The sequence below is a fragment of the Aedes albopictus genome, chromosome 3, assembly GCF_035046485.1.
Source record: "Aedes albopictus strain Foshan chromosome 3, AalbF5, whole genome shotgun sequence".
NCBI lineage: Eukaryota > Metazoa > Arthropoda > Insecta > Diptera > Culicidae > Aedes > Aedes albopictus.
Genome location: NC_085138.1, coordinates 291,492,386 through 291,519,504, shown reverse-complemented (window position 1 = coordinate 291,519,504; position 27,119 = coordinate 291,492,386). Strand labels below are relative to the sequence as shown.

Below are 27,119 nucleotides of genomic sequence, written 5' to 3'. Positions count from 1 at the left end.
CTTGGTCATAGCGTATCTTCGTGCCTGCTACACGATTTCTCTCTCTCTCTTCTTGGCGTAACGTCCTCACTGGGACAACGCCTGCTTCTCAGCTTAGTGTTCTATGAGCACTTCCACAGTTATTAACTGAGAGCTTCCTCTGCCAATGACCATTTTGCATGCGTATATCGTGTGGCAGGCACGAAGATACTCTATGCCCCTTTACGAAAAGATCCTGGACCGACCGGGAATCGAACCCGTCACCCTCAGCATGGTCATGCTGAATACCCGTGCGTTTACCGCCTCGGCTATATGGGCCCCACGATTTAAGGACTCTAACATATGTAACACGAGTTATCTGCTGGAAGAACTCCGATTCTTCTTCTTCTTTATGGCTCTACGTCCCCACTGGGACTTGGCCTGCTTCGCTTCAACTTAGTGTTCTTTGAGCACTTCCACAGTTATTAATTGAAGGGCTTTCTTTGCCTGCCATTGCATGAATTTGTATATTGTGAGGCAAGTACAATGATACACTATGCCCAGGGAGTCGAGAAAATTTTCTCGACCGGAACGGGAATCGAACCCGCCGTCTCCGGATTGGCGATCCATAGCCTTAACCACTAGGCTAACTGGAGACCCCCTCCGAAAATACCCTTCGTATTTAACATCATTTCCCAAGTAACACTTTTTATTCAAACAGCCTAGAAAAGGTTCTTAGAACCATCATAAAACCAAAATAAAAGATATATGGTTTAATGACGGTCCTTAAAACCTCTACAAGACTAATTGGTCATCAAAATGCTATTTGGGTTATAAATTGGGTTTGTTTTCCTAAATGCATATTTAAATATAAACTTGAAAGTTTTATATTAATTAACTATAGCAGTTTAAACTAATTCGAAAATCTAATCTCCAAACTAATAGAATACTTATTACAAATATTGTAATGTTTATTACACGCTGTCTAAGTTTCCACATTGTTCAACTCAAACCCTCCAAGAAGCTTGTGTTTCAAAATTCATTACAATTCGTCATACTTCCCTCACGTATGGCTAGTTATCTTATAATGTAGCAGCATAGCCCTCGATTTCCTAAGCACACTAACTAGATATGTGTTCATTTTTTTTTTGCGTGGTACATGCTGGTGTTAAGTGCATCACCTTACCGGAAAGCCCACACATTATTCGACGACATATACCTATTTTTTCTCCTTTTCCATGTTCAAAGCCAAAGCAATCAAAACGCTTAACAACGGTGCAGTCTTATGCTTGCCATGGATTGCTGTAGAAATCCATATTTGTGAAGAAGCGAAAAAAGTTTCAAATCATCACATGCTGCGAGCGTAACTATTATTCTCCCTGTTCGTGCTGTATCATCTATTAAAGTTGCCGACCGCGGTTACTGTTGTATCGAATCGACCACGGAAAGTTTAAGAGTTCCACTCAAGTCGTGGGTGACACAAGATAGCAGCCCGGCATAGGACGGTACACGCCCCGATGCGATGGAGGACTGACTGCGTGCGGAGGTTGCGTGTTGCTATGATGTAGTATAACTTAAATAACACCGAATTGTGACATTGCTGTTGACACGATCGTTTTGATGGAGATGATGGTGATGATGATGTAGGCATTTGGTATATGGGAGACTGCTGTGGTGTTAAGCGACTTGTTGATGCGCACGGAGCTACAAATTGATAGGTGGGCATGTCTATCGTAACTTAGATTTTAGCATCATCACTGAAAACGGTCCAATAAAACAAGGATGAGCTGAGATAATAATCGAAAGTTGGTAATTTTTGGACTAGATTATATAGTTTATCATGTTTTAAAACAAGTATCTCGTAGGAGCAGTTGGAGCAGACTGATTGAAATGTTTCGGAATGATCACCAAGAATCCAAATTTCGTCTTCTTCTTGGCGTAACGTCCAAACTGTGACAATGCCTGCTTTTTAGATTAGTGTTGCATGAGCACTTCCTCAATTCGTCAGAGATTTTATCTGCCAATGACTATTTTGCATGTGTTTATCGTGTGGCAAGAACGAAGTTATGATCATGGAAGTCATGGAAATTTCCTTTTACGAAAAGTTCTTGCACCGACCGTAAGTCGAGCCCGTCTCCAAGTATAGTCATGCTGAATACCCCCGCCTTTACAGCTGTGGATGTCCAGATCGTGTCAGACAGAATCCAGATTTAAAAAATCCAAATATTTTAGTTTATTTCTACATATTTAATATTAGGCCTGTCCACTTTTTCAAAAATGTTCTGATGCCCATATTTTGGTTGGCATCCAAAAAGAAGTAACTAGTCAACTATGTGTTTTTCGATTATTTTCAAACTTCATAAAATCATAATTACACTAAAACTTAATTAATTCTTTTAGCACAAATTGGAAGACATACTTGTTTTCTACAAGTTCTCCGAAAAACGCATGCCAATAAAATTAAGGTACACCCGGGGCAAGATGAAACACGAAGTTTTGAAATAGATTTCAATACAATTTGGAAATTTTTACTTCGCTAAAAGATTGTTTGAATCAAAAACTATGTGTTATGGCGATCAAAATGCTTATCATCATTAGAAAACATCATGTTAATCCGCTGTTTCATCTTGCCCCACCCGTTTCAACTTGCCCCGGTGTACCTTAAAGGAAATATATGTTACTAGCTGTCCCGACAAACTTCGTCTTGTCTAAATGAGGTGGTTTGACAACTGTTGAGGTCATTGCCACACTGCACTATAGATTGGTTTCATTTCGATCGTGTTGATTTTCTTCCCAGCACATAAAAAATCAGGCCTATTTCGTCTGTCACTTACAGAGTTCTTCAGTGTCGACTGCTCGACTCGTACTCGATATTTCTCTTAGCTAACAATTTAGCGTATTGAAAAGTTTGCCTTATTCTCGTCATGGTGCCGGAATTTATTTTCGTGTAGTTTGATATATAATGATAAACAATGTTAAAATCATTCAAAAACTCCTTTGTGCAAATGCAAATTTGAAGAATGAAGTTAATTGTTAGAGAGCTCGGATTTGACAAGGAAAGAATTCAAGAAACAACAACTGTTTGACACTAATGGAAATTTGATCGAGTCATTGGTTTCTTTTTGGACAAATATTTGACCCTTTGTACTAACGGCTTAAGCTAAGCTACACTGGAAAAACTTCAAACCAGATTTAAGCAAGTTAATTGTTTTATACGTTTTTTATCTCTTATTATTCCCCTTTCTGATAATAGGTTTGTCGCGTATGATTCCGAATCTGAAGATGCTTGGTTTCTATTGTCCACTTTTCAGAGCGAAAGCTTTTCCGTCTGCAATTTAATACAAATTTAGTCGAAGTTCAAATAAGACTAACACCATATATGGTTCTACCGTTTATGAAAAGAGCTCAACGTCGCAGCCCCGGTTTTACTACAGTCCATTTCGGATCTGAGACCTCGCTATGCATGCCAACCGATATGGCGGGCGTTTACACACATCCTACATATGTGCCTGCGCGATCGTCTGCGCTCTCGAGATTCCGAGTTTGTCTATTTTTACGCAAAATTCAACCGGTCAAGCAGAATCAGCAACACCGAATTTCATTTCTGGTTTATTTTCGTGTGAATACCCCAGGCAGCAGCAATTTCTGCTCTTGCATCGTCGTAAGCGCGGGAAGACTAAATCTGAATCGACCCGACCCAGCCCGATCCAACACGATTGATGGACCCAAGTGACGGTTTTTCCTCTAAAAGAAACTCGCAGGCTCGTTGGTGAGATTAGAGATTGAAATCGCAATCCCGTTGCGTCTCGCCATCAGATTGGTGTGTAGGATGTGATAATTCATTTACAACAATAATGTTGTGGTTGGGAATTTTAAAACAGTATAATGGGAACAGTAAAACGCTTATGAAGGGCTACCTATGTTGCAAAATATATACTAAACATATTTTGTACTTCTTTGGTTAACGCATAATTTGGATTACTAACAGCATCGAGTATATTTTTTGTCCTGAACAAATTTTATATAACAATCTGCAAGCTCGTACCGACTTTTCGAACCCGCAGAGCAGAGTAGATAGAATGGGACACGATTGGTGTAGTACTAGAGTTGTAGTTATGAGCCGAATTTGTGTATGGAATATTTCTAGCCCAAAGACGAAAATATGCCATTTTTAACTCAATGCAATTTCAATGAGATTTTGTTCATGCGCTGTATTTTTTTTTTGTATCTGTATTTACGAGATTTTTAGCCCTAGGCTAGTTCATCTCGGGACCTACGCTTTACTTCCCATCCGAAGGAAGAACTCACATTTTGTGAGTTTGTCGGGAGTAGGATTCGATCCCAGGTCCTCGGCGTGAGAGTCAAGTGTTCTAACCATCACACCAGGTCCGCTCCTCAACGCTGTATTTAATGAATCCTTTACTTTTACGTCAACACATTGAGTTCTCAAAATTTTATATCATGAAACCCACAGCAGCCAATTTTGTAAACATATTTTGTTCTCCCGTATAGATGTTATCGTCGCAGGCCCTAATAGGCTTTTTGCACTATTTAATTGTAGAAAGATTTACCTTCTCACCATACAAAAATTCAGCTCATTACAACAAATCTATTTCTAACATGCCTTATACCCTGTTCGATTGAGTGTAATGTGTACCTTATCTCGCCCTCTAATGCTTGCAGTCTTTTCAGTATCAGACTCTGACGCTAAAGAAGACTGTAAGTGGTACATAGTCGAAATACGCGTATCTGTCATTAGGATAAGCGCGGGCGAAAATTGATTGCACACAATCAATATTTGGGAGCTGCTTGTAGATACATAAATGGCTAATTTTGACTGCGAGTAAAAAATCGGCTCAAAACTATTGTAAAACTGATGAATTAGTACATAATAAAAAAAAAATGTTAGTTTCACATGAGGTGAACTACGCAGTTTATTTTATAGACTAAACCTTAATTCTCTTTAAAACCTCTATTTATGGTTGTTGCCGCAGTCAAGAAAAGAAAAGTACGGCAACGTATATTGCCACCTAGATTTTTAGATATTGTGTAGCTCAGCCAATGGTGGACGTCAAATAAGGCTAAGATGTATCATATATTGTATTACAGAAAGCTTCGTTTATTCTTATGGCTATACTTTTTCCACATTCCAAATAACCAAAAGTTCCGCTTTCCATGACAAAATACACTTTCAAGTTCTGCAAAGTTTAGATAAACTTCCAAATGAAACTTTCTAGCTGCTTAAGAGATTTACAATGAGCCTTGCTGGAACTTTGCACAGAAGTTCCACTAAGGCTTATTGTTGACTTATTAAGCAGCTTGAAAGCATTTTTAGTCGAACAGACTAGACCATCATAAAACCAAAACAAAAGTTATTAGGTTTTATGGCCGTTCTCAAAACTTCTTCAATGCTAATTGGTCATCAAAATGTTACTTGAGTCACAGAGAAAAATCAGGGCAGTTTGAATCAACAAAAGCGATTGTTGATTTACAAACTAAAACAATAGTTGTTTCCAATTGTAGTTTTGTTGTTTTTAATCAACGTTTTCAGTTTGAAACAAACCAGTTAATTAGCTCTTTCTACAAACATACACAACAACTAACATATTCCGTTAGTTCAACAAACGTGGCGGTTGAATCAAACTGGCATTTGGGTTGGAGAAAAAAACAACTTATATCTTAGTTTGAAAGTTGATACGAACAAACCAAACTTAGGTTTGTTCCATTTTTCATCTCCAACGCAGCCGCTCGATCATTATCATCATGGTACGTTCGCGTAGAAAGTGCAAAAACATGAGTTTGCTATGAAGTGCCGTCTTTGAAGGTAAGCATTTACGAATTATATACAGTACGGACCCGATTTTGTCAGCCCCATTTTGCGACGAACTTTTTGCTCTCATCATCTAACGGCCAAATATTCACCAATTAATTTAAGACCACCTTCAAACTACTGCTGAAAGGCATAACATAGAGGGATAAAAAGTATGAATCTGTTTAAATATTTGAGGGGAGCAAAAAAATGTGTTCCGGAAAGGGGCTGACAAAATCGGGTCACTTTTGTATTCAAATAGCTGTATTTATAAAATTTAATCCATTGTAGATCCCAACATTTCGACTTGTCATTACAAAAAGCTGGTACCTGGCGGATGGCCTCAGGAAATGACAAAATAAACGCGGTTTTCCACTAGCAAAACATAGTACGTGTTTTCCTCCGCGTGAACAACGTAACAGTGATGCTACACTTCCCGGATAGTTTCATTGACATGCATAATTATACCATCCATAATTATACCATCCAAATCATTTGAAAATATTTGAACAAGCTTATTATGTAAACTTGTAGATAAAAATTAAAATTTAAAAATGTTGTCGAAAACTAAGTAAAATAATGTTTACTCAACATTGAAAAAAGACAGTAGTTTCATGCGGAAGCATTTGCATTTTCAACAAATTATTCAGTTTGATTTAAACTAAAGGTTTTTATAAACATACCAAAGTGGTCAGTTAAATCAACTAACGGCAACGGTTGTAATTACATCTGAAAAAAAAAACAACCACCGCAATGGTAATTTCAAACAAATATTTGTTGAATTTAACCGCCTAATCAACGACGAAATAACTACCTGTATTGGATAATTTCAACTACCCCGGGTAGTAAATTCAAACTAAATTTATTTATTTATTTATTTGCTACTACATCTCTGACAAAATTGTCACAGATTGTTTAAAAAAAATTAATCCTATTCTTAAAAACTAGTTTACTTATATTAAAATCGAAAACGTCACACACTTGGTTAAACAATCTACACCAAAAATCCAACGGGTTAAACAGTCCGTAGTTAGTGCGGTGGCGAGGAATCCACAACAGATAGATTTCGGAGCTGACGAGTAGGCGCAAACATTCGTTTGTACCCATATTAATATGAAATTCCGGTTAAATCAAACCAAATTTTGTTTGTATTTGCTATTTATTTTTCTCCGTGAAGCGCATAACTTTACAAGCGTCGGATCACCTTGCGGTCTTCGGCAGAGTTTTTGAGTATATCTTAGATTTTACTTTAACGTTATCGGTTACAGAGTTTTAGACAAACAATTTCAACTTATGAGCATAATGCAAAAAAAGTATGTTTTCCCATACTAAATTCCATACAAATTTCAATCGCAATGCGGAATACTGGGACGTAACCAATCGTTTCCTAAATTTGCACAGTTTTGAGCGCTAATATAGATTGAAAAAGCTTTGTTCCTGGTTGATGCTAGGAACCTGTAGCTAGGACTATAGGGTTCGGTTTGGTAGATCTTCCACCGTAACGCAAAACGAAAAGATGATCTACTCACGTTACGGGTTCCGTCACAGATCGAACATCCCCTGTCAACCATTTATCCTTCAATACGGGTCCCCTGACACCTGTTTGGTGGTCTTTTACGTCCGGAACAGGTGGTCTGTAGTGCTATTCTAAGCCGGCAGCTACACGAGAATGTAAGAAACCCCAATTTGTTTAAAAATGGTTCGACTCTGATACAAGTACTCTATATTCTTATAATATTTTGATATCACTTTTCATATATTATATTTGGAGTCTAGACCTAACAGGAATGAATGAAGGACAGTTGCTTAACAGAGCGCGAGCTATGCAGTTGGCCAATTACAAAAGGCAACTCTCGTGCCGCCGATCCTGATAGCGCTAAGCTCTGAACATACCTTGTTATATCTACATCTCGCAAAAGCAACGACAATGTTGCACTAACACGATGTACTAGAGATTTAAGACAAAATAGGGGATGATGGTTACATTTGGTCAATAAATACTATAATAACAGCTCAAATATTCATAACTCACACATAACCTAGATTTGAAGCATATAAGTAGTTTATCGAAAAAATGCATTGTAAAATCTAAAATTCAAACATTTGCCCTATCATCCCCTACAAGTGCGTTGCGAAAGATTTCCTCGATCGAAGAAAAAAACATTCGGAAAACTCACGAACATTGCTTTATATGTCTATTTGAACCGATGATGTTCTTCGCACGGCTAGTAGTGTCCGAAACGTGGGTTTATAACTCAATGCTGCCGCCCTCGCCCGACGCCGGTTCGTGGAGGTACCTAGAGGTGCGAGACGCCATCATGTGGGAGATGTAAATATTGCCAAATAGAAGAGAAATTCTTACGCGGGTGAGAGCGAGAGCGAACGGTTTGCTCTACTTTAAACCGGGGAAAACAGTTTCGGATCGTACCCAGCATGGATGAGGAAAAACATACTTGACAAATTTTGATTCTTCGACATGGTGGGTTCAAAATTTTGTGAAACCCTGCTATCGTTTCAAATGTTTGGGGGATAGCGTCCAAGCCATCCGCACAGCAAACAAATTGACCGGATTCCGTGAAAATCGTACCTCAGCTGTTGATTCTGGCTCGTAGTTTTACACCTTCCGTGACGATTTTGGAAAGCAGGCATAAGAGTTCGTCGCCTTGTCTTAGTCCTGTCGACATTCGAGAATGAACTGGACAGTATGCCGACAAGAAAATACATAACAAGATTTACAACGAACACGAAACACAGTGGAATAAACAACATATCAAAACTTCCATTCTTCGCTGTGAACCCGCACTGCCCCAATCGGTGTGCGATGGAAACGCATGGTCCTCTACAATACGATAGCCAAATGGGTGGTAGGTAGGTAGGTATCGTGCGTCTCGCTGCGCAGACGGATCGCGTCGCTCAGGCCTGTCGTCAGCCCACTCGGAAAAACTGAATGAGTGTGTACTATCACTCTGTTACTCCCGAATAGTACCTAGTGCCTCGAGTTCGACCTCCTGCAGACCAAAAAGAGAGAAATGCGACCTGCCTTTTCCACCAACTCCCGGCAGTTAAGTTTACCGCATTCGCCCCTTCCCGGGGCATGCTCGTTCAATTTTGGGATCGTGGGAGCACTGAAACAGGTACGGGTGGGAGGAAGGAAAGTGTATTTTGATTTTCCCTTTTGAATCGGTATTTTCGGCATGATTTTCTACTAGATCTAGTCTTAGCTCAACCCGCGCCTCGTCGCGACGTGTGTAATTCGGCAAAAAGACAAGATCTCCGGCGGCGGCGACGACGACGGTATCTCGAATCGCCAGGCGGTGTCCGTCTCTGCCGCGAGTCAGCAAAACCATTCTCAGCTCGAAAGTTCACTTCAAGTGATTGCCTTTTATGGCAATCGTACCCCGTGTCGGAGCATTGGGTAGTTCGAAAATAGAACGCGGATCGGGTGCAACGTGTCCGTGATAATGTGCTAACGTGCTGCCGCAGCTCGTAGAGTTCCGTCGATTGAATTCGAGTACTTCGGAGAAGACAATTTGTTGCAATTCGTGCGGGTGAATGCATTGCCCGGTTTTAGTGAAAAGTCGAACTTTGCCAAAAATTCCAACCCGATGATTGTATCGGAAATGTTGCCAGAGCTCCTTTTTTCGGGTAAATAAAAAGTGATTTTTTACAATAGAAATATTATTCAGCATTGTGAGACATTCTAGCGAATGCATGTATTAACAAAATAATACTTCAGGGTAAACATACTTTGGAAAAATAAAGTAATATTTTGTTATGCTCTCAGCGGAAAGTATAAGGCTGATGATAACTGTATTCATTTAAAGAAGCTGATGCTGAAGCAAAGAAACAGGCTCTACCTTGGAGTTGGATCAAAAATATCTAGTAGAGACGATGGTTGATTTTGTTAAAATATGATAAAGAAAAGACGAAGTAATGGCATCAAAGACAGCAATATGGGAATCGAAGCCAGTGGTGTCAACCACAAGAAGCATTTTTTTCTTATTCGGCTAATATTAACTCTGGTATATTACGGCGCAGGTGATGACAAAATATGTGTGTCCCATTTGTGATTTGGAAATTGTGCTCCCAGTGAAACAGGTCGTTGTGCGGTATTAAACACATTGGATAAATAAGAAACCTGTCATTATGAATCATTATCAACAAATGGTTATATTAAGCAGAAATGCTGGTTGTTTATCATTTTTTGCTTTTGGCAACAGTATCTTGTTATAAAACTATGGAACGTATTCCAAACCTATCAGGTAATACACCACCACTATAATAATCATAAAACCATCGTCTAGCAAATAGCGATTATGGATTGCGTAAAAAGATCCAAAGCTTTATCAGAAGATACTAGTTCCGTAAACAAAATTCTGTAGTATTTTGAAAAAAAAAATCAAATGGTCAAATTCGAATACTTTGAATCCGGGGTGAAGTTGATCAACCAATTTATTACATTGCATTCTATGCATTGGAAAATTATTGGGTAAACTGAATCTAATGATGCTCTAGATATAGATTTAAAATTTTTACAACTTTTGTATGTCATAGGGCACCCGCATCAATTCCCGGCACCTCACAGCAAAACAAATCAAAATATCACTTGCCGCATATTTTCCAAACGCACTTTCACTCTGAAGCCGCACAAATGCTCAAAACAAATATTACACGCAGACGAGTGCACTTCGGCAGCACAAAGATGGGTGCCGAAGTGATTTCCATTTGATTGTGCTGGAAGTTCGGCACTGGTGCCGAGAATTGGCGCTGGACTAGGTGCAGTAAACTCGTTCAAAATCAACTTTCCGGCAGAAAATCTTCACAACAATCACTGTTAACAACAAGTTCACGCAATAAGGTATCTGATTCAGATGGAAGAACTGGACGAAAACGGTCGTTTCGTTGAGAATTTACCTAGTACTTAGTAGGCAACACCTTCCGTTCGAAAACTCCTCTCTCTGGTCCTCTGCCCGTAGGGGCCATGCTTCGTGCCCATTGAGGACTACCGGTATAATCAGCGTTTTGCAGATAGTTAACTTCGTGTGACGACGAACTTTGTTCGATCGTAGAGTTCTGCGGAGGCCAAGGTAAGCTCGATTTCCTGCCCTGCCACAATGCGTCTCTGAATTTATCTGCTGGTATCGTTGTCGGTGGTCACCGGTGAGCCCAAGTACACGAATTCTTCAATCGCCTCGATTTCATCATCGCCGAATTTCTAGGGGTGGCGGGCGCGCTGATTCCTCCCTGGAGCCGTTTGCCATCATGTACTTTGTCTTCGACTAGTCCGATTCGCCTGGCCTCACTTTTTAGTCGGATGTACGTTTCGCCATCGTCTCAAATTCACGAGCTATAATTCAATATCATCAGCGAAACCAAGCAGCTGAACGGACTTCGTGAAAATCGTACCACTCGTGTTAATCCCCGCTCTCCTTATTACACCCTCTAACGCAATGTTAAACAGCAAGCAGGAAAGACCATCACCTTGCCGTAACCCTCTGCGAGATTCGAAGGGACTCGAGAGTGTCCCTGATACTCGAACTACGCAATCACTCCATCCATCGTCGCCTTGATTAATCGTATCAGTTTATCCGGGAATCCGTATTCGTGCATATTTAATCTACCATATAGCTGTTCTCGATCGATTGTATCATACGCCGATTTGAAATCGATGAACAAGTGATTTGGTGGGCACGTTGTATTCGCGGCATTTCTGCAACACCTGGCGGATGGTGAATATCTGGTCCGCTGTAGCGCGTTCACCCATGAATCCAGCCTGATATTGCGCCACGAACTCTCTTGCAATCGGTGATAGACGGCGGCATAAAATTTGAGAGAGTACCTTGTAGGCAGCGCTCAGTAGTGTGATCGCGCGATAGTTCCCGCAATCCAACTTTTCACCGTTTTTGTAGATGAGATACACTATACCTTTCGTCCACTCCTCCCAAATCTTGGTAATGACCCAATGTAGTGCGCTCACCAGTGCCTCGACCAGTGCTTCTCCATCGTATTTTAGTAACTCGCTTGGTAGTTTATATGCTCCAGCGGCTTTGTTGTTTTTCAACCGGCTAACCTCCTCTTCAATATCTTGGAAGTTAGGGCGGAAAATCTTTCGTCATGCGCACGTACTTCTAGATCGGTTACCAAGCCACCTTCGGTGCTTGCAACGTCGCCATTGAGGTGTTCATCGTGAAGCTGCCGCCACCTCTCGACCACCTCACGCTCGCTCGTGAGAATATTCCCGTGATTATCTCGGCATATGTCGGCTTGTGGCACAAAGCCTTTACGCGAGCGGTTCAGCTTCTCGTAGAACTTTCGTGTGTCCTCAACGCGGAACAGCTCATCCATCGCTTCGCGATCTCGTTCTTCCTGCTGGCGCTTCTTCTTCCGGAAGACTGAGTTTTACCTGTTCCGCGCCTGTCTATAACGTGCCTCATTCGCTCTCGTGCGATGTTGCAGCATTCTCGCCCATGCTGCATTCTTCTAGTTTTTCAACTGTTAACATTCGCCGTCCAGTACCAGTCGTTTCTGTGATTCTGTGGGGTCACGAAGCCTAGTGCTGTATCCGAGGTACTACCTATGGCGGATCGGATGTCCCTCCAGCCATCTTCAAGTGTAGCTGCGCCAAGCTGCTCTTCCGTTGGTAGGGCCACTGCTAACTGCTGCGCGTAGTCTTGAGCCACTTCTACGTTACGCAGCTGCTCGATGTTGAACCGCGGCGTTCGACTTCGACGTGTGGTGATAACTGTCGAAAGTTTGGAGCGCATGTATACAGCGACTAAGTAGTGATCCGAATCTATATTCGCACTGCGGTATGTGCGGACATTGGTTATATACGAGAAGAATTTACCGTCGATTAGAACGTGGTCGATTTGGTTTTCTGTTTGATGGTCGGGTGATCTCCAGGTGGCTTTGTGGATATCTTTGCGGGGGAAGAAGGTGCTTCGGACTACCAAACCATGCAGTTTCCGCATCGCTGGCCGTTATCATTCGATACCTGGCGTGCAGGCTGTTTCACTCGATTACCGGTCTGTACATTTCCTCCCTTCCTACCTGCGCGTTCATGTCGCCGACAACGATTTTCACGTCACGCGGCGAGCAACCATCGTATGTTTGCTCTAACTGCGCGTAGAACGCTTTTTTCTCGTCATCAGGTCTCCCTTCGTGTGGGCAGTGGACGTTAATGATGCTGTAGTTGAAGAAACGGCCCTTAACCCTTTATAAGGCCGAGAGAACTAGGCACGGAATCCACTCGTTCTACATTGGAATATAAAGTACGTGTGGTGTGATGAACAAAAACGTTTTTATTTTCAAAAAAATCGATGGTCGATCTTGTATGAAAAAAAAAGGTCTGAATTTCAACTTTTTGCCAACAAAGTTTAAAATGTTGTTATTTTGTGATGCGTTTATCAATCATGCTGATTTTTTGACAGGTTATTGCCCTAATATTCATGAGTTACTTGTGTGGGTTTGAACTCGATTGGTCAATTATTTTGGACGATATGGCAATTTCAGTACATGCCCATTTATTATAGTACATTTTTTCAAAAGGCTGAGTTTCTAAAAGTAATGAAGCAATCAAGTTGAATTTTTGTCCATAAGTAAAAGGAACATAGGCCTTTCATTCCCCATCATTCTATTATCAATTCGCTCACCACAATAGAATTTCGAGCTTATAAAATATCATGCACTCAAAAATGGCAGTTTTTGGAGAGACATTTTGTTCTAAAAAAGCCTATTCATATTTGTTATGGCTCAAAAAAATCATGAGTGTTCACAAAGGCCTAATGTGTCCATCAGTTAAAACAAAAGTTGTAAAAATTTTCTAAACGAACAGAAAAAAATATGTGTATAAGGTGGCAATATAGTTGCCACTGCCTTATAAAGGGTTAACTCTCTACATGCACATCCTTGCGTTGATCGGCTGCCTCCCGATCACACGTTGTCTTGTCGCATCTTGCGCAACACTATAAATCCTGTTCCCTGTTCATTGGCGGTGCCACAGCTTTGGTAGAAGGTAGCCGCTCGATGCCCGCTTTTCCACATTTTCTGTCCAGTCCAACAAAGTTCCTGCAACGCCACGATGTCGAAGTTGCGGGGATCTAATTCGTCGTAGATTATTCTGCCACATCCTGCGCAACCAAGTGACTTACAATTCCATGTTCCAAGTTTCCAATCGTAGTCCTTATTTCGTCGCGTGGGTCTTTGCCGATTGTATCGAGTCGTATTTTCTCCTATGTTATTCGCAATGGGGATTTTTACGGGTGGCTTATTCGGCCTACGCTAACACTACTGTCAAGCCGAAGGGCCATCGTGCCAGTTCTGTTTAACGTCCCAACAAACACTGGGACGACCACGCTGATGATAGGGCTATCACCTTCTAGCTGGGCGTGGTGCAGCGTTTCTTACTCTACCGCTGGATACCAAAGCAGACGCTGTTTGAGCCGCTCCTCTTTGGTGAACAGACGCTCGGGTCGTACCTCCTCAATCTAGCTGAAGTCAGAAGGACAACAGTGCCCAGGCTACACTACCAGCTAAGCACACAACTCTTAGCTGGCGCTTTTTGTCATCGCTTGTTTTTGTGCGATCCTATCTATCGCGTAGGAATAGTATTCAGTTTACCCTGCCGGCTACACAAGGGTTAACACAACTTGTGAGAAATGCTTATGAACTGAATAATGAGTTTTGTGAAACTTCCCTGCTTCAATTCATAAGCTGCAACAGCATTTAAGGCTCTATTGAGAATAAGAGACGAACCAGCCAAGGGCTGAAAGTCTCTCTAATAAAGACAAATCAATCAATCAATCTATTGAGAATAGCAAATGTTCCAGAACTAATATAGCACTTTTTTCCAAAATGATCCACAAATCGAAGAAAATAATAATGTCCGATTGTTTATTTAGTTGATTATGACAATCGGACACGCTGGTTTTGTTCGCTTTTTCGTCATTCTGGAGAAAAGTGCTGTTTCAGTTTTGGATAATATGCGATTCTCATTTGAACCTTAATTTTCAATGTTTTTATAAGCGAGTATTCTTCTTAGTAGCTTTACGTTCCCAATGGAACATGGCCTGCACTTTTTTAACTTGATGTTCTTTGAACTTTTTTCCTGATCGCAACGGGAATCGAACCCGCCGTCTAGACAAACCCCCTCACGTGGCCAGATCAGTATTGGACCTTTTGACAATTCAACTTTCGTCCATTTGACCTTTTTGCCTTGTTCGTACACCAAAGTGTACTTAAAGGCTATATATTTACGAAAGAAAACGAATTTTGGATAGAAGGCACGGAAAGTCAAATCACATATACCAATCAATTCAGTTCGACGAATTGAGCAAATGTCTGTATGTGTGTATGTGTGTTTGTATGTCTGTGTGCAAAAAAGGTCACTTACTTTTAAGGCATTCGTCGACCTTTTTCCATTGACCTCTCGCTCTATAAGCAATGAAAAGAACAAAAACACAACAATTTAAAATTTTAATGGCAGGAGTAAATCATTATTCTTACCATTAAAGTTTAATCAAAGTGGAAAGTGGCGCCACTATCACTGAATTACAATTATACAAAGTCTTGTGCCATTACGTTACACTCTGTTTCCTTGTGGCTTTTTCTTCTTCATGTCTCAACGTCCCAACTTGGACCTGGCCTGCCTCGCTTCAACTTAGTGTTCTTTGAGCACTTCCACAGTTATTAATTGAAGGGCTTTCTTTGCCTGCCATTGCATGAATTTGTATATTGTGAGGCAAGTACAATGATACACTATGCCCAGCCCAGGGAATCGAGAAAATTTTCCCGATCGGAACAGTAATCGAACCCGCCGTCTCCGGATTGGAGATCCATGCCTTAACCACTAGGCTAACTGGAGACCCCCTTATGGCATTTCCCCCGAAAACAGCGGGTCTGCTGCTCCCGCTTGCATTTGTAACGTAAATTTCTGGAAACTTCTACAGAGCAACCAGCCGTTCCTTCGATTCCGTTTCCTGTTGGTACAGTATGTTGATTACGGAGAGTTTGGACGCAGATTGATCATCATCAGGTAGTGGTCAGAGTCGATGTTGGCGCCGAACGGAATTCAACATGTTGAAAGACAACTCGCCAATAGCGATGGGTATTAGCGTGAAACAACTACCAACCGTGCGTCTCCATATAACCCGTTTGGGGCAGGAGGGGTCAGATGTGACCTCGGCGATGAAGCATTTTAATTCTGGAGATTGTTGTACACAATTGTTCCCAGTAATGCAAAATTGCATCTAGCCATAGACGAGATATTATTCAAGACAACATTGTTGGTGAAAAAGTCGTTGAAAATATAAATATTTTCAATAATGTCAAAAACATTTGATCGCCATACCAGAAATCATGTTTCCAATCATCAACATTCGCTTCAGTTACTAAGATCAACACGTGTTTATTCGACTTTGAAAAAGAAACTCGAGGAGCCCCGCTGCGCGCTGTTCGAAAAACGAAATAGAACAGTCTTGCTGCATTGCATGGAAACACAATTTATCACGAATTGGGGAAAATTACACGATGCGCTTGGCCATTGCTATATTTAAACCTTATGGTGGTGAATCACCGTCGGTCTCGACTAACCCAACAACTGGGGCATCGAGCTTATGATGAGCATCAAAAAAGTGACGACGGCGACGCTGCGCCGCTGGGCCACCATCGCATCGCCACAGCCACACTACATATGTTGTTGCGCCTTGGCCACTGGCTGTGATGATGGCGAACGGGATATGATGGGAACTGAGCTCGAGCATGTACGGTTTTCTCTCTCGCTGTGTGTTTTATGACTGGGCTGGGATTGCTGCAGCGTTGTTGCGGGTGGAAAGCCGAAAAATGCCACTGACCAATGTTTTGTTCTATTTTGAACCGTATTATACACGAATTTTCTCCGCTTCACGAGACCATGTGGATGTGGGTGCGCCACCGGCCGCTCCCGGAAGGCAAAAATGGAATCGCCGTTAGAGGGATAAGTGCTGTTGCAAACTAGTTCTACACCAAGAAGGAAGTTTAATTTTAGTGCCGCGACTCTGATCATTTGCTAGTGAAAATAATCAGGTCAAATTGAAAGATTCCACTTTTAGATATCTATTCTATTCTAAAACTAATAAAAATGCATTCTCTTTTCTCTTTTTCGCAGTTGGCGGGAGCATGCAAGACTTCACCAAGGAGGAGTTTGGTCTTCTTGGCGGAAGCGTCGTAAGCGGTGATAAGGATCTGTCTAGTCAGAACCAGCATTTCAACGTGCACATCCATGGTAATCATCTTCACCATCAGAGTCTTCAACATCATCACCATCACCACCATGGTGTGATAGGAGGAAATATCATTCCCGAGTCCACGACGATAGCCGACGAGATCAAACTAAGTCAGAACAGCGATCTGATTGAGGCCAACGAGAGTGGAAAACTGGAGGAAGCCGACCGAGATCTGTACCCCTGGAGCACGAACAATATCGGGAGCCAGTTTCTGTAAGTTTCTGGGTCGAATAATGAAAATTGAATTTTAGCTTATTGGCCGTTAGATGTAAATCTAAAATTCTGTTTATTTAAATACAGAAGTTAGTAGAAAAATGCATGAAATGGCCAACAAATGGCTTTATGTTCATTCAATTGGACGAAATATGTTATAAATGTGTCTTAGTTTTAAATCACATTAAATGTCAAATTTTGTTTTTGACATGATTCATTTGAAAAGAACGTCTTATAAAGCAAGTAGTTCATTCTAGACATTTGAACACTTTTGTGCCATTTCTTACACTATGAAGCTTCAAATGCATGTTACTTCAATCAGAATGAAGTAATTGTTAACGCATTGATTCAAGCATGTAATACTATCATATTTTATCAAAACAACACTTAAATACTCAATGTTACGATTTTTTTTACTTCTTTTTAACTGAAAAATAACATGTTTTCCATAACATTTCAATGAACACCCTTTATTTTACTTTTATTGAATTCTTTCAAGGAGAAACATCAGAGAATACAAATATGGCTGCCACAATGGCCGAGTTGGATCCCTACTCACGTTTGCAAGAGCACCAATCTTAAAAAAAATGTAAACAAGTGCGCTCGATTTGGAAAAGCTGCCTCTTTTTGCAAATGAGCAAAGCCAGGATAAACAAGTGCAGCTTGTTTCGATGCATCGTTCGGTTTACGGTTCAATCAACTAAAATTTCCTATTCTTTAAAGATAACTAGGAGAAAGGTTCAATTCAACTATTATATAGTCGTTGCTTCATAGTTGATACAACAATACTTTTTTTATGATTTGAATAAACTGTATGGTTGATTTAACTGTATTAATAGTTGAAGTCATTTTCGTGACAAGTGATTAATTAATTAATTAATTAATCCTGATGATAGCGAAACTTGTCGTTGGTCCAGTAAATGAATATGAAGGGCTTGTAATGCAGTTGTATCTGCGAATTTTTAAATATTCAATGAAATTACCTGAGAAATTCGGTATTTATTCAGACCGTCAAAGGTCAAAGCTTGATTCGATACGCCCGTAAAGGTGGCAGTACCAGCACTTTCAATTATTCTCAAAGAGGCTATATCGAAGTAATTTTCTGCAATTTGAAAAAACATCAAAATTTAATGCTTTCGTTATTAATTCTATGCATACTTACTGAGCTGTTCGATGGACTGATACGGAAGGCGAGTTTAGAATATCTCAGACGCCATATTGAAAAGGACGAGAATATGCGCTTGGAATCGACATCATCATGTCAATTATTCAACTAAACATAATATGTTTTATAATATCGGCACCAACATTTCAAAAGGGCGTAACTGCATTTGGAAGTAATACCTTCTTTCAAAGCTGTAGGTCGTACTGCCTCCCTTACACTCAAACCACCGTGGTTGTCGGAAAGAGGAGAGTTTTTCCCATCTGGTACTTGTTGTGAAAAACATGGAAATCATAACACATGATCCACAGCTTTTAAAAGAAGGTGATGATTCCAAAAGTAGTTACGCCCTTTTGAAATGTTGGTGTCGATATGTTTAACTGAATTCAACAAATCCATAGTTGTTATTATCATTTCATAGTTAATAAGAATATATGGTTGTTTTCAAAATAAAACATTGTTTGTGTAACTGTAGAAACATATTCATAATGGCAAAAAATCATGACATAAATTACTATAAGCTCAAAAGTCTCAACAACTATCAAAAATATTATCTTAACATGGCAAAAATCTGTTCCGTGATAGTTTGGATGAAGCTTGCACAATGCACATGCAATGAAAATTTATTCAATCTAATTACACCTGCTAAACAATCAGGTTGCTAAGATTGCTAAGGATACCGTCAAACGGGGTGACTTGCAACACTTTTCAGCTTCAACTAACACAAAATGTTGATTAAACTCAATTTTAAAATTCAAACTAATTGTAATAGTTTTAATAGCCGGCCCCTCTATAAAATATAGTGAACAAGTTATAGATTGATTTATTTTTTCATGTTGAAAAAGCCAAATAAGGTCGTTTTTAATACAAGACGTCGTGCGGGGTGACTTGCAACACCTAATGTAAATCCCTTTTCAAACACGCAGATATTAATTTTTAGTTTCAAGCATATTTGATAAGTATTCTTGCTACTATTGTGATATCGTTTGGGCTGACATACTTATTTTTACAGATTTTTACATTTGTTTTTACATAGGAAATTGAATTGCGAATTTTTATATGGAAATATTGGGCTCAAAAACACCAAGTTACTAATTGTTCATTTAACATAAGTTTAATATATTTTTCAGTTCATATAATGATCCTTCAGACTTTTGCTGGTGAATTATTAGTTAAACAACAATATTTCGTTTTTCTTTACTTTGAATTGTTAAGAAAATGAGTGTTGCAAGTCACCCCGTCTAGGTACAATATTTTAAAACATATTAATATAACAAAGATATTGTAATATTTTTATAAAGTAAAATGGAAATTCATATAGCTCATTATGTATAGAATCCGCATATAGAATATTATTTTTGAGAAATTTTGTTTTCACTCTTTTGCAGGTAACGATTCGAGGCTCACATTTTTGTTACTTTTTTATACTAATGTTAAATCTATGAATATTTTGTTGGAACTATTTTCATAAAAGTAAAAATCGTGGCTTCTACTCAGATAGTATGTGCACTTTATAGTTCAACTGAGTTTTGGTATGTAAACGTCCGTTTTTTATGTTTTGTTGATGAACATATACAGAAGACATCAAGTGTTGCAAGTCACCCCGCCGTTGCAAGTCACCCCGTTTGACGGTAGTGAACTATGTATAAGTAAAGAAAACTTAGCAAACATACCCAAAACCAACGCCAACCATGGATCCAAATGCACCCACTGACATCGGGTTACTTGTTAATAGTAGTTTAAGGGCTGTTTGCAGATCAGAAGGAATTTCTCAGCCTATCTTGATGCATGGGAAATTCCTTGCCTGAATCGCTCAAGAAACAGTTTTTTTCTGCGATCGCAGTACGCAGTTGCGAAGGAATGACAGATCAAATGGCAGTCACCGTAGAAAGTTTCTGTCAGGAATCGGTCAAGAAGTTTCTTGAGCGATTCCTGTTGAACTCGGAACTGGGCTTTACGCAACAAGGTGCAGAATGGTGATTTTTACAGCACGAGTACATTTATCTAACGAGGCTTGCCGAGTTGGATAATTACGACAAGTGCTGTAAAAATTGCAATTTCATAAACTATCACTTGAGGATAGTTTTTAACGAAGCTTTTTCATAAAACTGCACACTGATGTTCATAGCTATGTTTATGAAAGACTGGTCATAGCAGGTTATACTGTGCAGTTCTTACAATTTCTCAAAACTTAGTCCACAAAGCAACAAAATGTTGATCAAAACTGAAAACCGTGCTGTAAAGGTTCATTACGCAACGAAAATCAGTGCTGTAATGAACCATTACAGCACTGCTAATTTAATAAGGGAAAGTAGGCCTTTTCCTGGCAGATTCACGTAAGGTAAAATAGCCTATTACGATGAAAAATTGCAAAAAAAAATGCCGCGTTTGATATTTGCATTTCGATTGCACACAGCAATAACTACGTTATCACAACAGACTCTAGGAGAAATTTCGCGACAACACCTTTCTGGAAAAAAAATCCTTTCCTCTTGTGGAGATCTCGAGATAAATCCGGGAAGTAATCCCACGGGAATTTGTTTCGGCAAAACGCAAGAGGAACTACTCCAGGAAAAATCCTACAAGGGACTCTGGAAAATAAAATCTTGAAAGAAATTTTGAAAGATCCCCATGAAAAACTACACAAGCAATCGCGTGCTATTTAAAAAGGAATACGAAGAAAAATGGCGTGGAAAATTAAGGAAGGAATCTTGTGAGAAATACTGGGAGGCATTCCAAGAGGTATTTCAAAAGAAGTTCAAAATTTCTGGAAAATCCTTTTCAGATGGATTTCAACTTCCAGATTCCGCATTCACATAGAATTTGCAGCATCTTATACGAATCTTTGGTTTGCCGGAAATATTTATCAGCTAGATCTAGGAGCCCTACTCTGGCTACTCTAGCAGATTCAGATTCCTTAATCACCCGGAGGAACTTTCAACGTCTTAACGGAACCACAAGCTTTCAGTAAGATGTTTTGGCATTATGGAAAACATATTTGTTCTGACGGTTCTTACTAAACACATGAAAGGTACACCGGGGCAAGTTGAAACGGGTGGGGCAAGATAAAACGAGAAGCTTTGAAATAGATTTCAAAACAGTTTGGAATTTTTTCTTTCTCCAAAAGATTGTTTGAATCAAAAACTATGCGTTATGGCATTCAAGCTATTCACCATCATTTGTGGCTTCGTGGTCGTGCGGCTAGTGTCACCAAGCATTTAGTCGCATTGTGCTAGGAGCGCGGGTTCGATTCCCGCCGCAGCTGTCAGGAAAAGTTTTTGGCTGTGCCACGCACTGGGCGTTGCATGCTAGTCCGTTGTCTAGTGTCGTGCTTCCTTCAAAGAGCGAATAGCTCAATGGAAGTACTAAACGTGTCCGTGTCTTAAAAAAAACATCATGTTAACCCGGTGTTTCATCTTGCCCCGGTGTACCTTAAAAAAATCATAGAAGTGAAACCTATTTTATGCATACCACCCAATGTTTTACTTTTTTCATCGGTGCAAAATATCTCGGAGTATTCAAGATATTTTCTGAGTATTCCAATGATTTCCCTGTTAACCCTTATGTGGCCGGCAGGGTACCCGGGTACCCAGTACCCATTTAAAATACACGGTGTAGAAAAAAGCAAAAAGTTTGCCGACCACATAACGGTTAAATGAAAGTCCCTGATGATTCCCGGTGTCCAAGTTTTTTCCCATGTAGTAGACACCCTGTACATGTAAGAAAACAACTTTAATAGGGCATGACAGTGGTGTCTATTTTAATTCTATTATATTAATTATGTTTTGTGAATTATTGAAAGAATTACAGTTGCTTGAATGTCCATGATGTCTTAGAAGAACCAACTTCATTCCATACGTTTTTGCTTCTACTTTTTCTGTTATTTTCTTCTAGTCTTCTTCTGTAAATAATTATTTGGCTTTATTAATCTTCGTCGTGCATTGGGGTCATTATGACCCCTAAACGTGCACTACGTCAGCGAGTTGAGCGCAAGCTAATGCACGAAGAAGGTTAACTAAGATATTAAGACAAAATGATAATGACTTGAATCATTAAACTTTTCATTCCGTCTGTTTCGATTTCCAGACGCAGTTCGGACGATCCGCTTATCTCCGGAGGCACCAACGACAATCAGAACGATAATGAGCTTAGCGTTGCTACCGCGTCCCAGTCAATGTGTTCATCACCCACTCCCCCACCCACGCAGAAGCATCGCAACAGCATCGTCGTGCCCACATCGATCCTCTCGCCAGAACTTCCCGATACGCCCGTATCGCCACTGCCCACGCCCACGAAGCAATCCGGTGGACAGTCGAATCGCCGCGGGGCTGCTGCCGGAGGTACCGGCCGTCAACGACGCAAAGGGCCCATCAAGTTACGGTTCCATCACCAAGCCCTGCCACCAGAATATCTGGACCATTATGAGGCAACCCAGAACATCGCAGCCAAACGAGAACAACAGCAGCAACTGCAAAACTACGGCGGAACACGTTCTGGCAGGATGGAAAAGCAAGCGGAACAGGAACGTGAAGACCGCACCAACGAATCGGTAAGGAATTGGCTACAGAAGATTTTGGAACTTCAAAAAGAGGGCGTTTCCTTGGCGCCCGTTAAAGATGAAACGGAATCCGCCTTACAACGGTCATCTCCTGGAACCCAGAGGAATAAAGTCGTCAGCTATAGCGATTTACCGTACATGGGTGAAATGACTTTGGAGAATTCAAAACCTCGAAGAGGCAGAAAGCCAAAGAAGGCTGACATCTGCCATTTGATATACAAGAATTATGGTACAATATTGCCAGGAACGCCCAAACCAGAATCTCTACAAGATAGGGCAAACAATGGACATCGGACACAAACTAGGAGCAGTAGCTTACTAGAAAGACGCCTGATGTCCAACGACAAAAATCTCCAGGATGGAAAGGGAAAACGAGAAGAACCATTGAATCTTTGTGTCAGAGATGGCGGAGGTGATCCACTAGATTTATCGAGTTCAGAAAACGAAAGCGATGAAGTCTACGAGTCTTCATGTCCAACGCCAATCATTACACCAACTGACATCAACACTGACCAAGTACTTGCTTCAAATATGAAAATGTCACTGCCAAACCTGCACAGCACTGGTGCAGCAACACCGTCTAGTGGGGATACTCCATCAACAGCGGACACCCCACCGGGCTACATGTACTGGCCAAATATGGGAAGTTTTATTCACCCTATGGCTTTGTACTATCAGAAACTAGTTGATACCAACAACACGATAACTCCTGGTCAATCCAGCTCATCTCCTTCTAATTCAGTTCCCAGTACTCCAACTGAAATACTGAACCCCAAACTACCCGTTACATCAAACAGTTCAACACCATCGCCTTCATCACCGGTCGCACCTAAACAAGAGCCACAGCATACACTGATTCCCAAACCAATTTCCCAACTCATCAAACCAGAAAAAGTCTCCAAATCTCAATCAGACTCGCAATCGTCCACCAGCAAAAACTCACCCCCAACCCAGAAACGAAAACGATCAGCCATCTTCATCCCGCCAGTTCCGGCGGAAAACAGTACAAATCCTGCCACGGAAGTTAGCATTTGTAAGTTCAAGTTTACTGGTGGGGCCAAACCGTGCCTCCAGGAGAAAAAGATGCTCAGTGTAGACTCTGGAGGAAACTTCCGGTATTACTCCGGAACGGGAGATAAATCTATGCGAGGCTATGAGTTCTTCCCCCGTGAGAGTCTACAACAGAGCAGTCTCCACTCAACTACCACTACCGGAGCATTCCTGAACACTCCTCCGGTTGAGAAAATAGCCTGCGATCTGCCACCTCCATCGCTGGGACTTAGCAACGACATTCTGCAAATCCCGGACTTTCCCAGTGCAGCTAGTCTAACCGGATTAGCTTCACCGGGAAACCCTTTGAACCAGCACCGACGTCAACAACCTTCTGAGTACAGTGAAGCACGTCGTGCCAGGCGTCGTTCACGGCGCTCGTCTCAGCGTGAGTCCCTGGAGAAAACTTTCAAGGAGAAAGGGTTCCTCATCCAAACCCAACAAATGCAATCGGCTGAAGGTGCGACCTATTGTAAGTTTAGACAATTACGAAAATTTACCCGCTATCTCTTCCGAAGCTGGAAAGACTATCTTCCCGGAGAGCTACAACAGCAGCAGGGAACGACTTCCGGAGAGCATCCTCACGATGGGCTGTCAATGAGTGCCTCTGCAGACCTTCGCCTGGACGAGGACAGTCCTCTTCTCGAGTGTCCCAGTTCTCGTGCAAGCAACGGCCTCAGCGAAAGATCCGTACCAACTCCATCATCCATTTCAACCCCACCACCGGAAGTAATGCAATTGGAAGTCCACCGACGATCATCACAGCCTGTTTCTCCGTTATCCACGTCATCACCGATGTTCCATTCCGATCCGCTTACCCGGGAACGTCAGAGCTGACGACAAGGCAAGGATCGGTTAGAATGTAATCACAATTTTTATTGCCAAAGACTAGACCTTAAGAATGTAATAGCTAATTAAATTTTCACAGAGTTTTATTTGAGATAGACAAATTAACACGAATCATTTAATGAGAAAGAATTCTAGTCGTTTTTTGTATTTTATTTATTAATGTTTAAACTTAATTTTTAATTCAAAATTAAACAATCAATTTAATTTCCTTGTTGCCATACATTTGAATTACTTTTACTTTAGTTTGTGTTGAACGTTACTAAATAAAGAAAAGAAATAACAATTGACGTGATTATCTGAATTATTGTGAAAGAAATCCTTTATTATGTTGACACAGGTGTTCTCATGAGTAGAACTCCTGTATTAAATATTGCATGGTTTATGACCCGTCCATAAACTACCTAGACTTTTAGGGGAAGGGTGGTGGGAGATAGGAAGTGGGACCGCGAATGGGAGGGGGCGATCTGAGATGGCCTAAAAAAAGTCTACGTAGTTTATGGATAGTGCCTATGTGATACCACAGCAGACTGAATCTCAAATCAGCTACGTTCTGAATGATTGACAACACTTTTCCGGCTCTATCGGTATCAGTACTTATCGTGGCGCTAACAATGACCCTGACCAGGTAGTACCTGGTGATGGCCAAGCTGGTCAGTCGGGTACGAGGAATGGATGAGCAGTGCTGAGCGATTTTGTAAGAGAAAACTACAACGAGGTCGGTATTACTGCAGTATGGAACCCGGCAGAATGTTGAACGATACAAACAGCGGACCCGCCGCTTTTGAAAGAAAAAAAAAACGCCACCTGCCTGGAATAAGCGGTATGCGAGCAAATGTAGGGGGATTAGGGGCATAATGGACACCCTAAGCAAATGAGTATAACGGACAAAAACTTAACATATTATCAGTTGGCTTACATCTTTAACTTGTTTCCTACGTATTTCAATCATTTACAGCAGGTAGAATGTCATTACATATTGTGAAGAAATAATGAATTGTAAACCGTGTGTTTTTTGGGGCTGGCAGGAAAGGTACGGGGCGAAAACGACACCCATCGGGGCATAATGGACACCCCTGAATATTTTATGCTGTATCTTTGATAACATCGACCAGTTAAATAATTTGCCAACGGAGATCAATATCACAGATATAATACTCCATCTTAGACGAGTTTACATAACATCAAAGTTAATTAAATAAATTTTAGACTAAAATAATCGGATTGATTTTTTACAAACTCACTAAAACGCCTAACAGTATGCAACGCGCGTACATCCATTCATAATTGCCAGTGTTCATTTCGCCCCGAATCGACTACAGCATTTAAACTACTATTTTGAGTAAATTCTGATCAAAAATATAATACTTTATCCATTGCTAAATCTGCGTATACATGTAGATAAGCTAACAATTCGGTGGGCACACTCAAACACTCGTAATACCTTATTTGCTGCTGCTTCGAAATTATAAGAAATTCACCATATGGAAAACATACTTCAATTTCAATGATATTTTGGTTATTTTGAAGGAATATGTATGGTACTTTTGATAAATAGAACAATGACTTGTTCCTTTACACTTATGCATTAAAAGTTTTGCCTAAAATTCAACGGTTTCGTCAAAAACAGGGGTGTCCATTTCGCCCCGGGTGTCCATTATGCCCCTAATACCCCTAACTGCTGTGCCGTTCTCAAGGAATACGCAAGTTCTACCGTAACAGGGCCATGAGCCGAAATAATGCAGGAATAAGAACGAGAGTTTCAATCTGAACGGACATAAGGTTATTGAAAGGTAGAAGCAGCGCCTAAACGGCGTAGCAAACGTAGATATGGGGACAAAGGCAATAAGGTGCTGTTCATAAACCACGTAGGCCAAAATTTGCTCATCTCAGAATTTCAATTCCAGTTTTTTTTTTTCAATTCGAGCCATTTCAAGATTATCAATAATTAAGAGTTTCAGAATAAAAAATGTAAAGGAATATACCATTCAAATGATTTAGGATTTCATAAACAACTAGCTGTACCCGGCAAACTTTGTCTTGCTTACTGCGTTTTTTGGCGTTTCAAGTCCCTAGCCAAGTCCAAGTCCCCGTTCAAAATGTCTGAGAACTCGATTTTCAAAAACTTTCAATTATTCAATGTTTTTTGGTTCATAAACCTTCCTTGGGTGAAAACTAACAGACAAAATAAAGATAATCCAAATCGGACGTTCCGTTCGCGAGTTATGCGCGGTCCCACGTATGCCACTGCATTTTTATATA

At 40.6% G+C, this 27,119-nt stretch overlaps 1 protein-coding gene across 10 annotated transcripts in view; it reads left to right on the top strand.

Annotated features, from left to right (window-relative positions):
* LOC109415955 (uncharacterized) overlaps positions 1–25,147 on the top strand; it is a 163,067-nt gene extending 137,920 nt beyond the window's left edge. For 5 of the 10 annotated variants that reach the window (XM_062861265.1, XM_062861263.1, XM_062861261.1 and 2 more), the window contains exon 3: positions 22,490–25,147. In XM_062861265.1, coding sequence (XP_062717249.1) covers positions 22,490–24,848 — 2,359 coding nt within the window. In that variant the 3' untranslated portion in view covers positions 24,849–25,147. Of the gene's footprint in view, positions 1–8,547; positions 9,413–16,529; positions 16,829–16,910; positions 17,242–22,489 lie in introns of those variants that run through there. The other 5 variants (XM_062861270.1, XM_062861262.1, XM_062861267.1 and 2 more) reach the window with 5 other exon arrangements.
* The last annotated feature ends 1,972 nt before the right edge of the window (positions 25,148–27,119 follow it).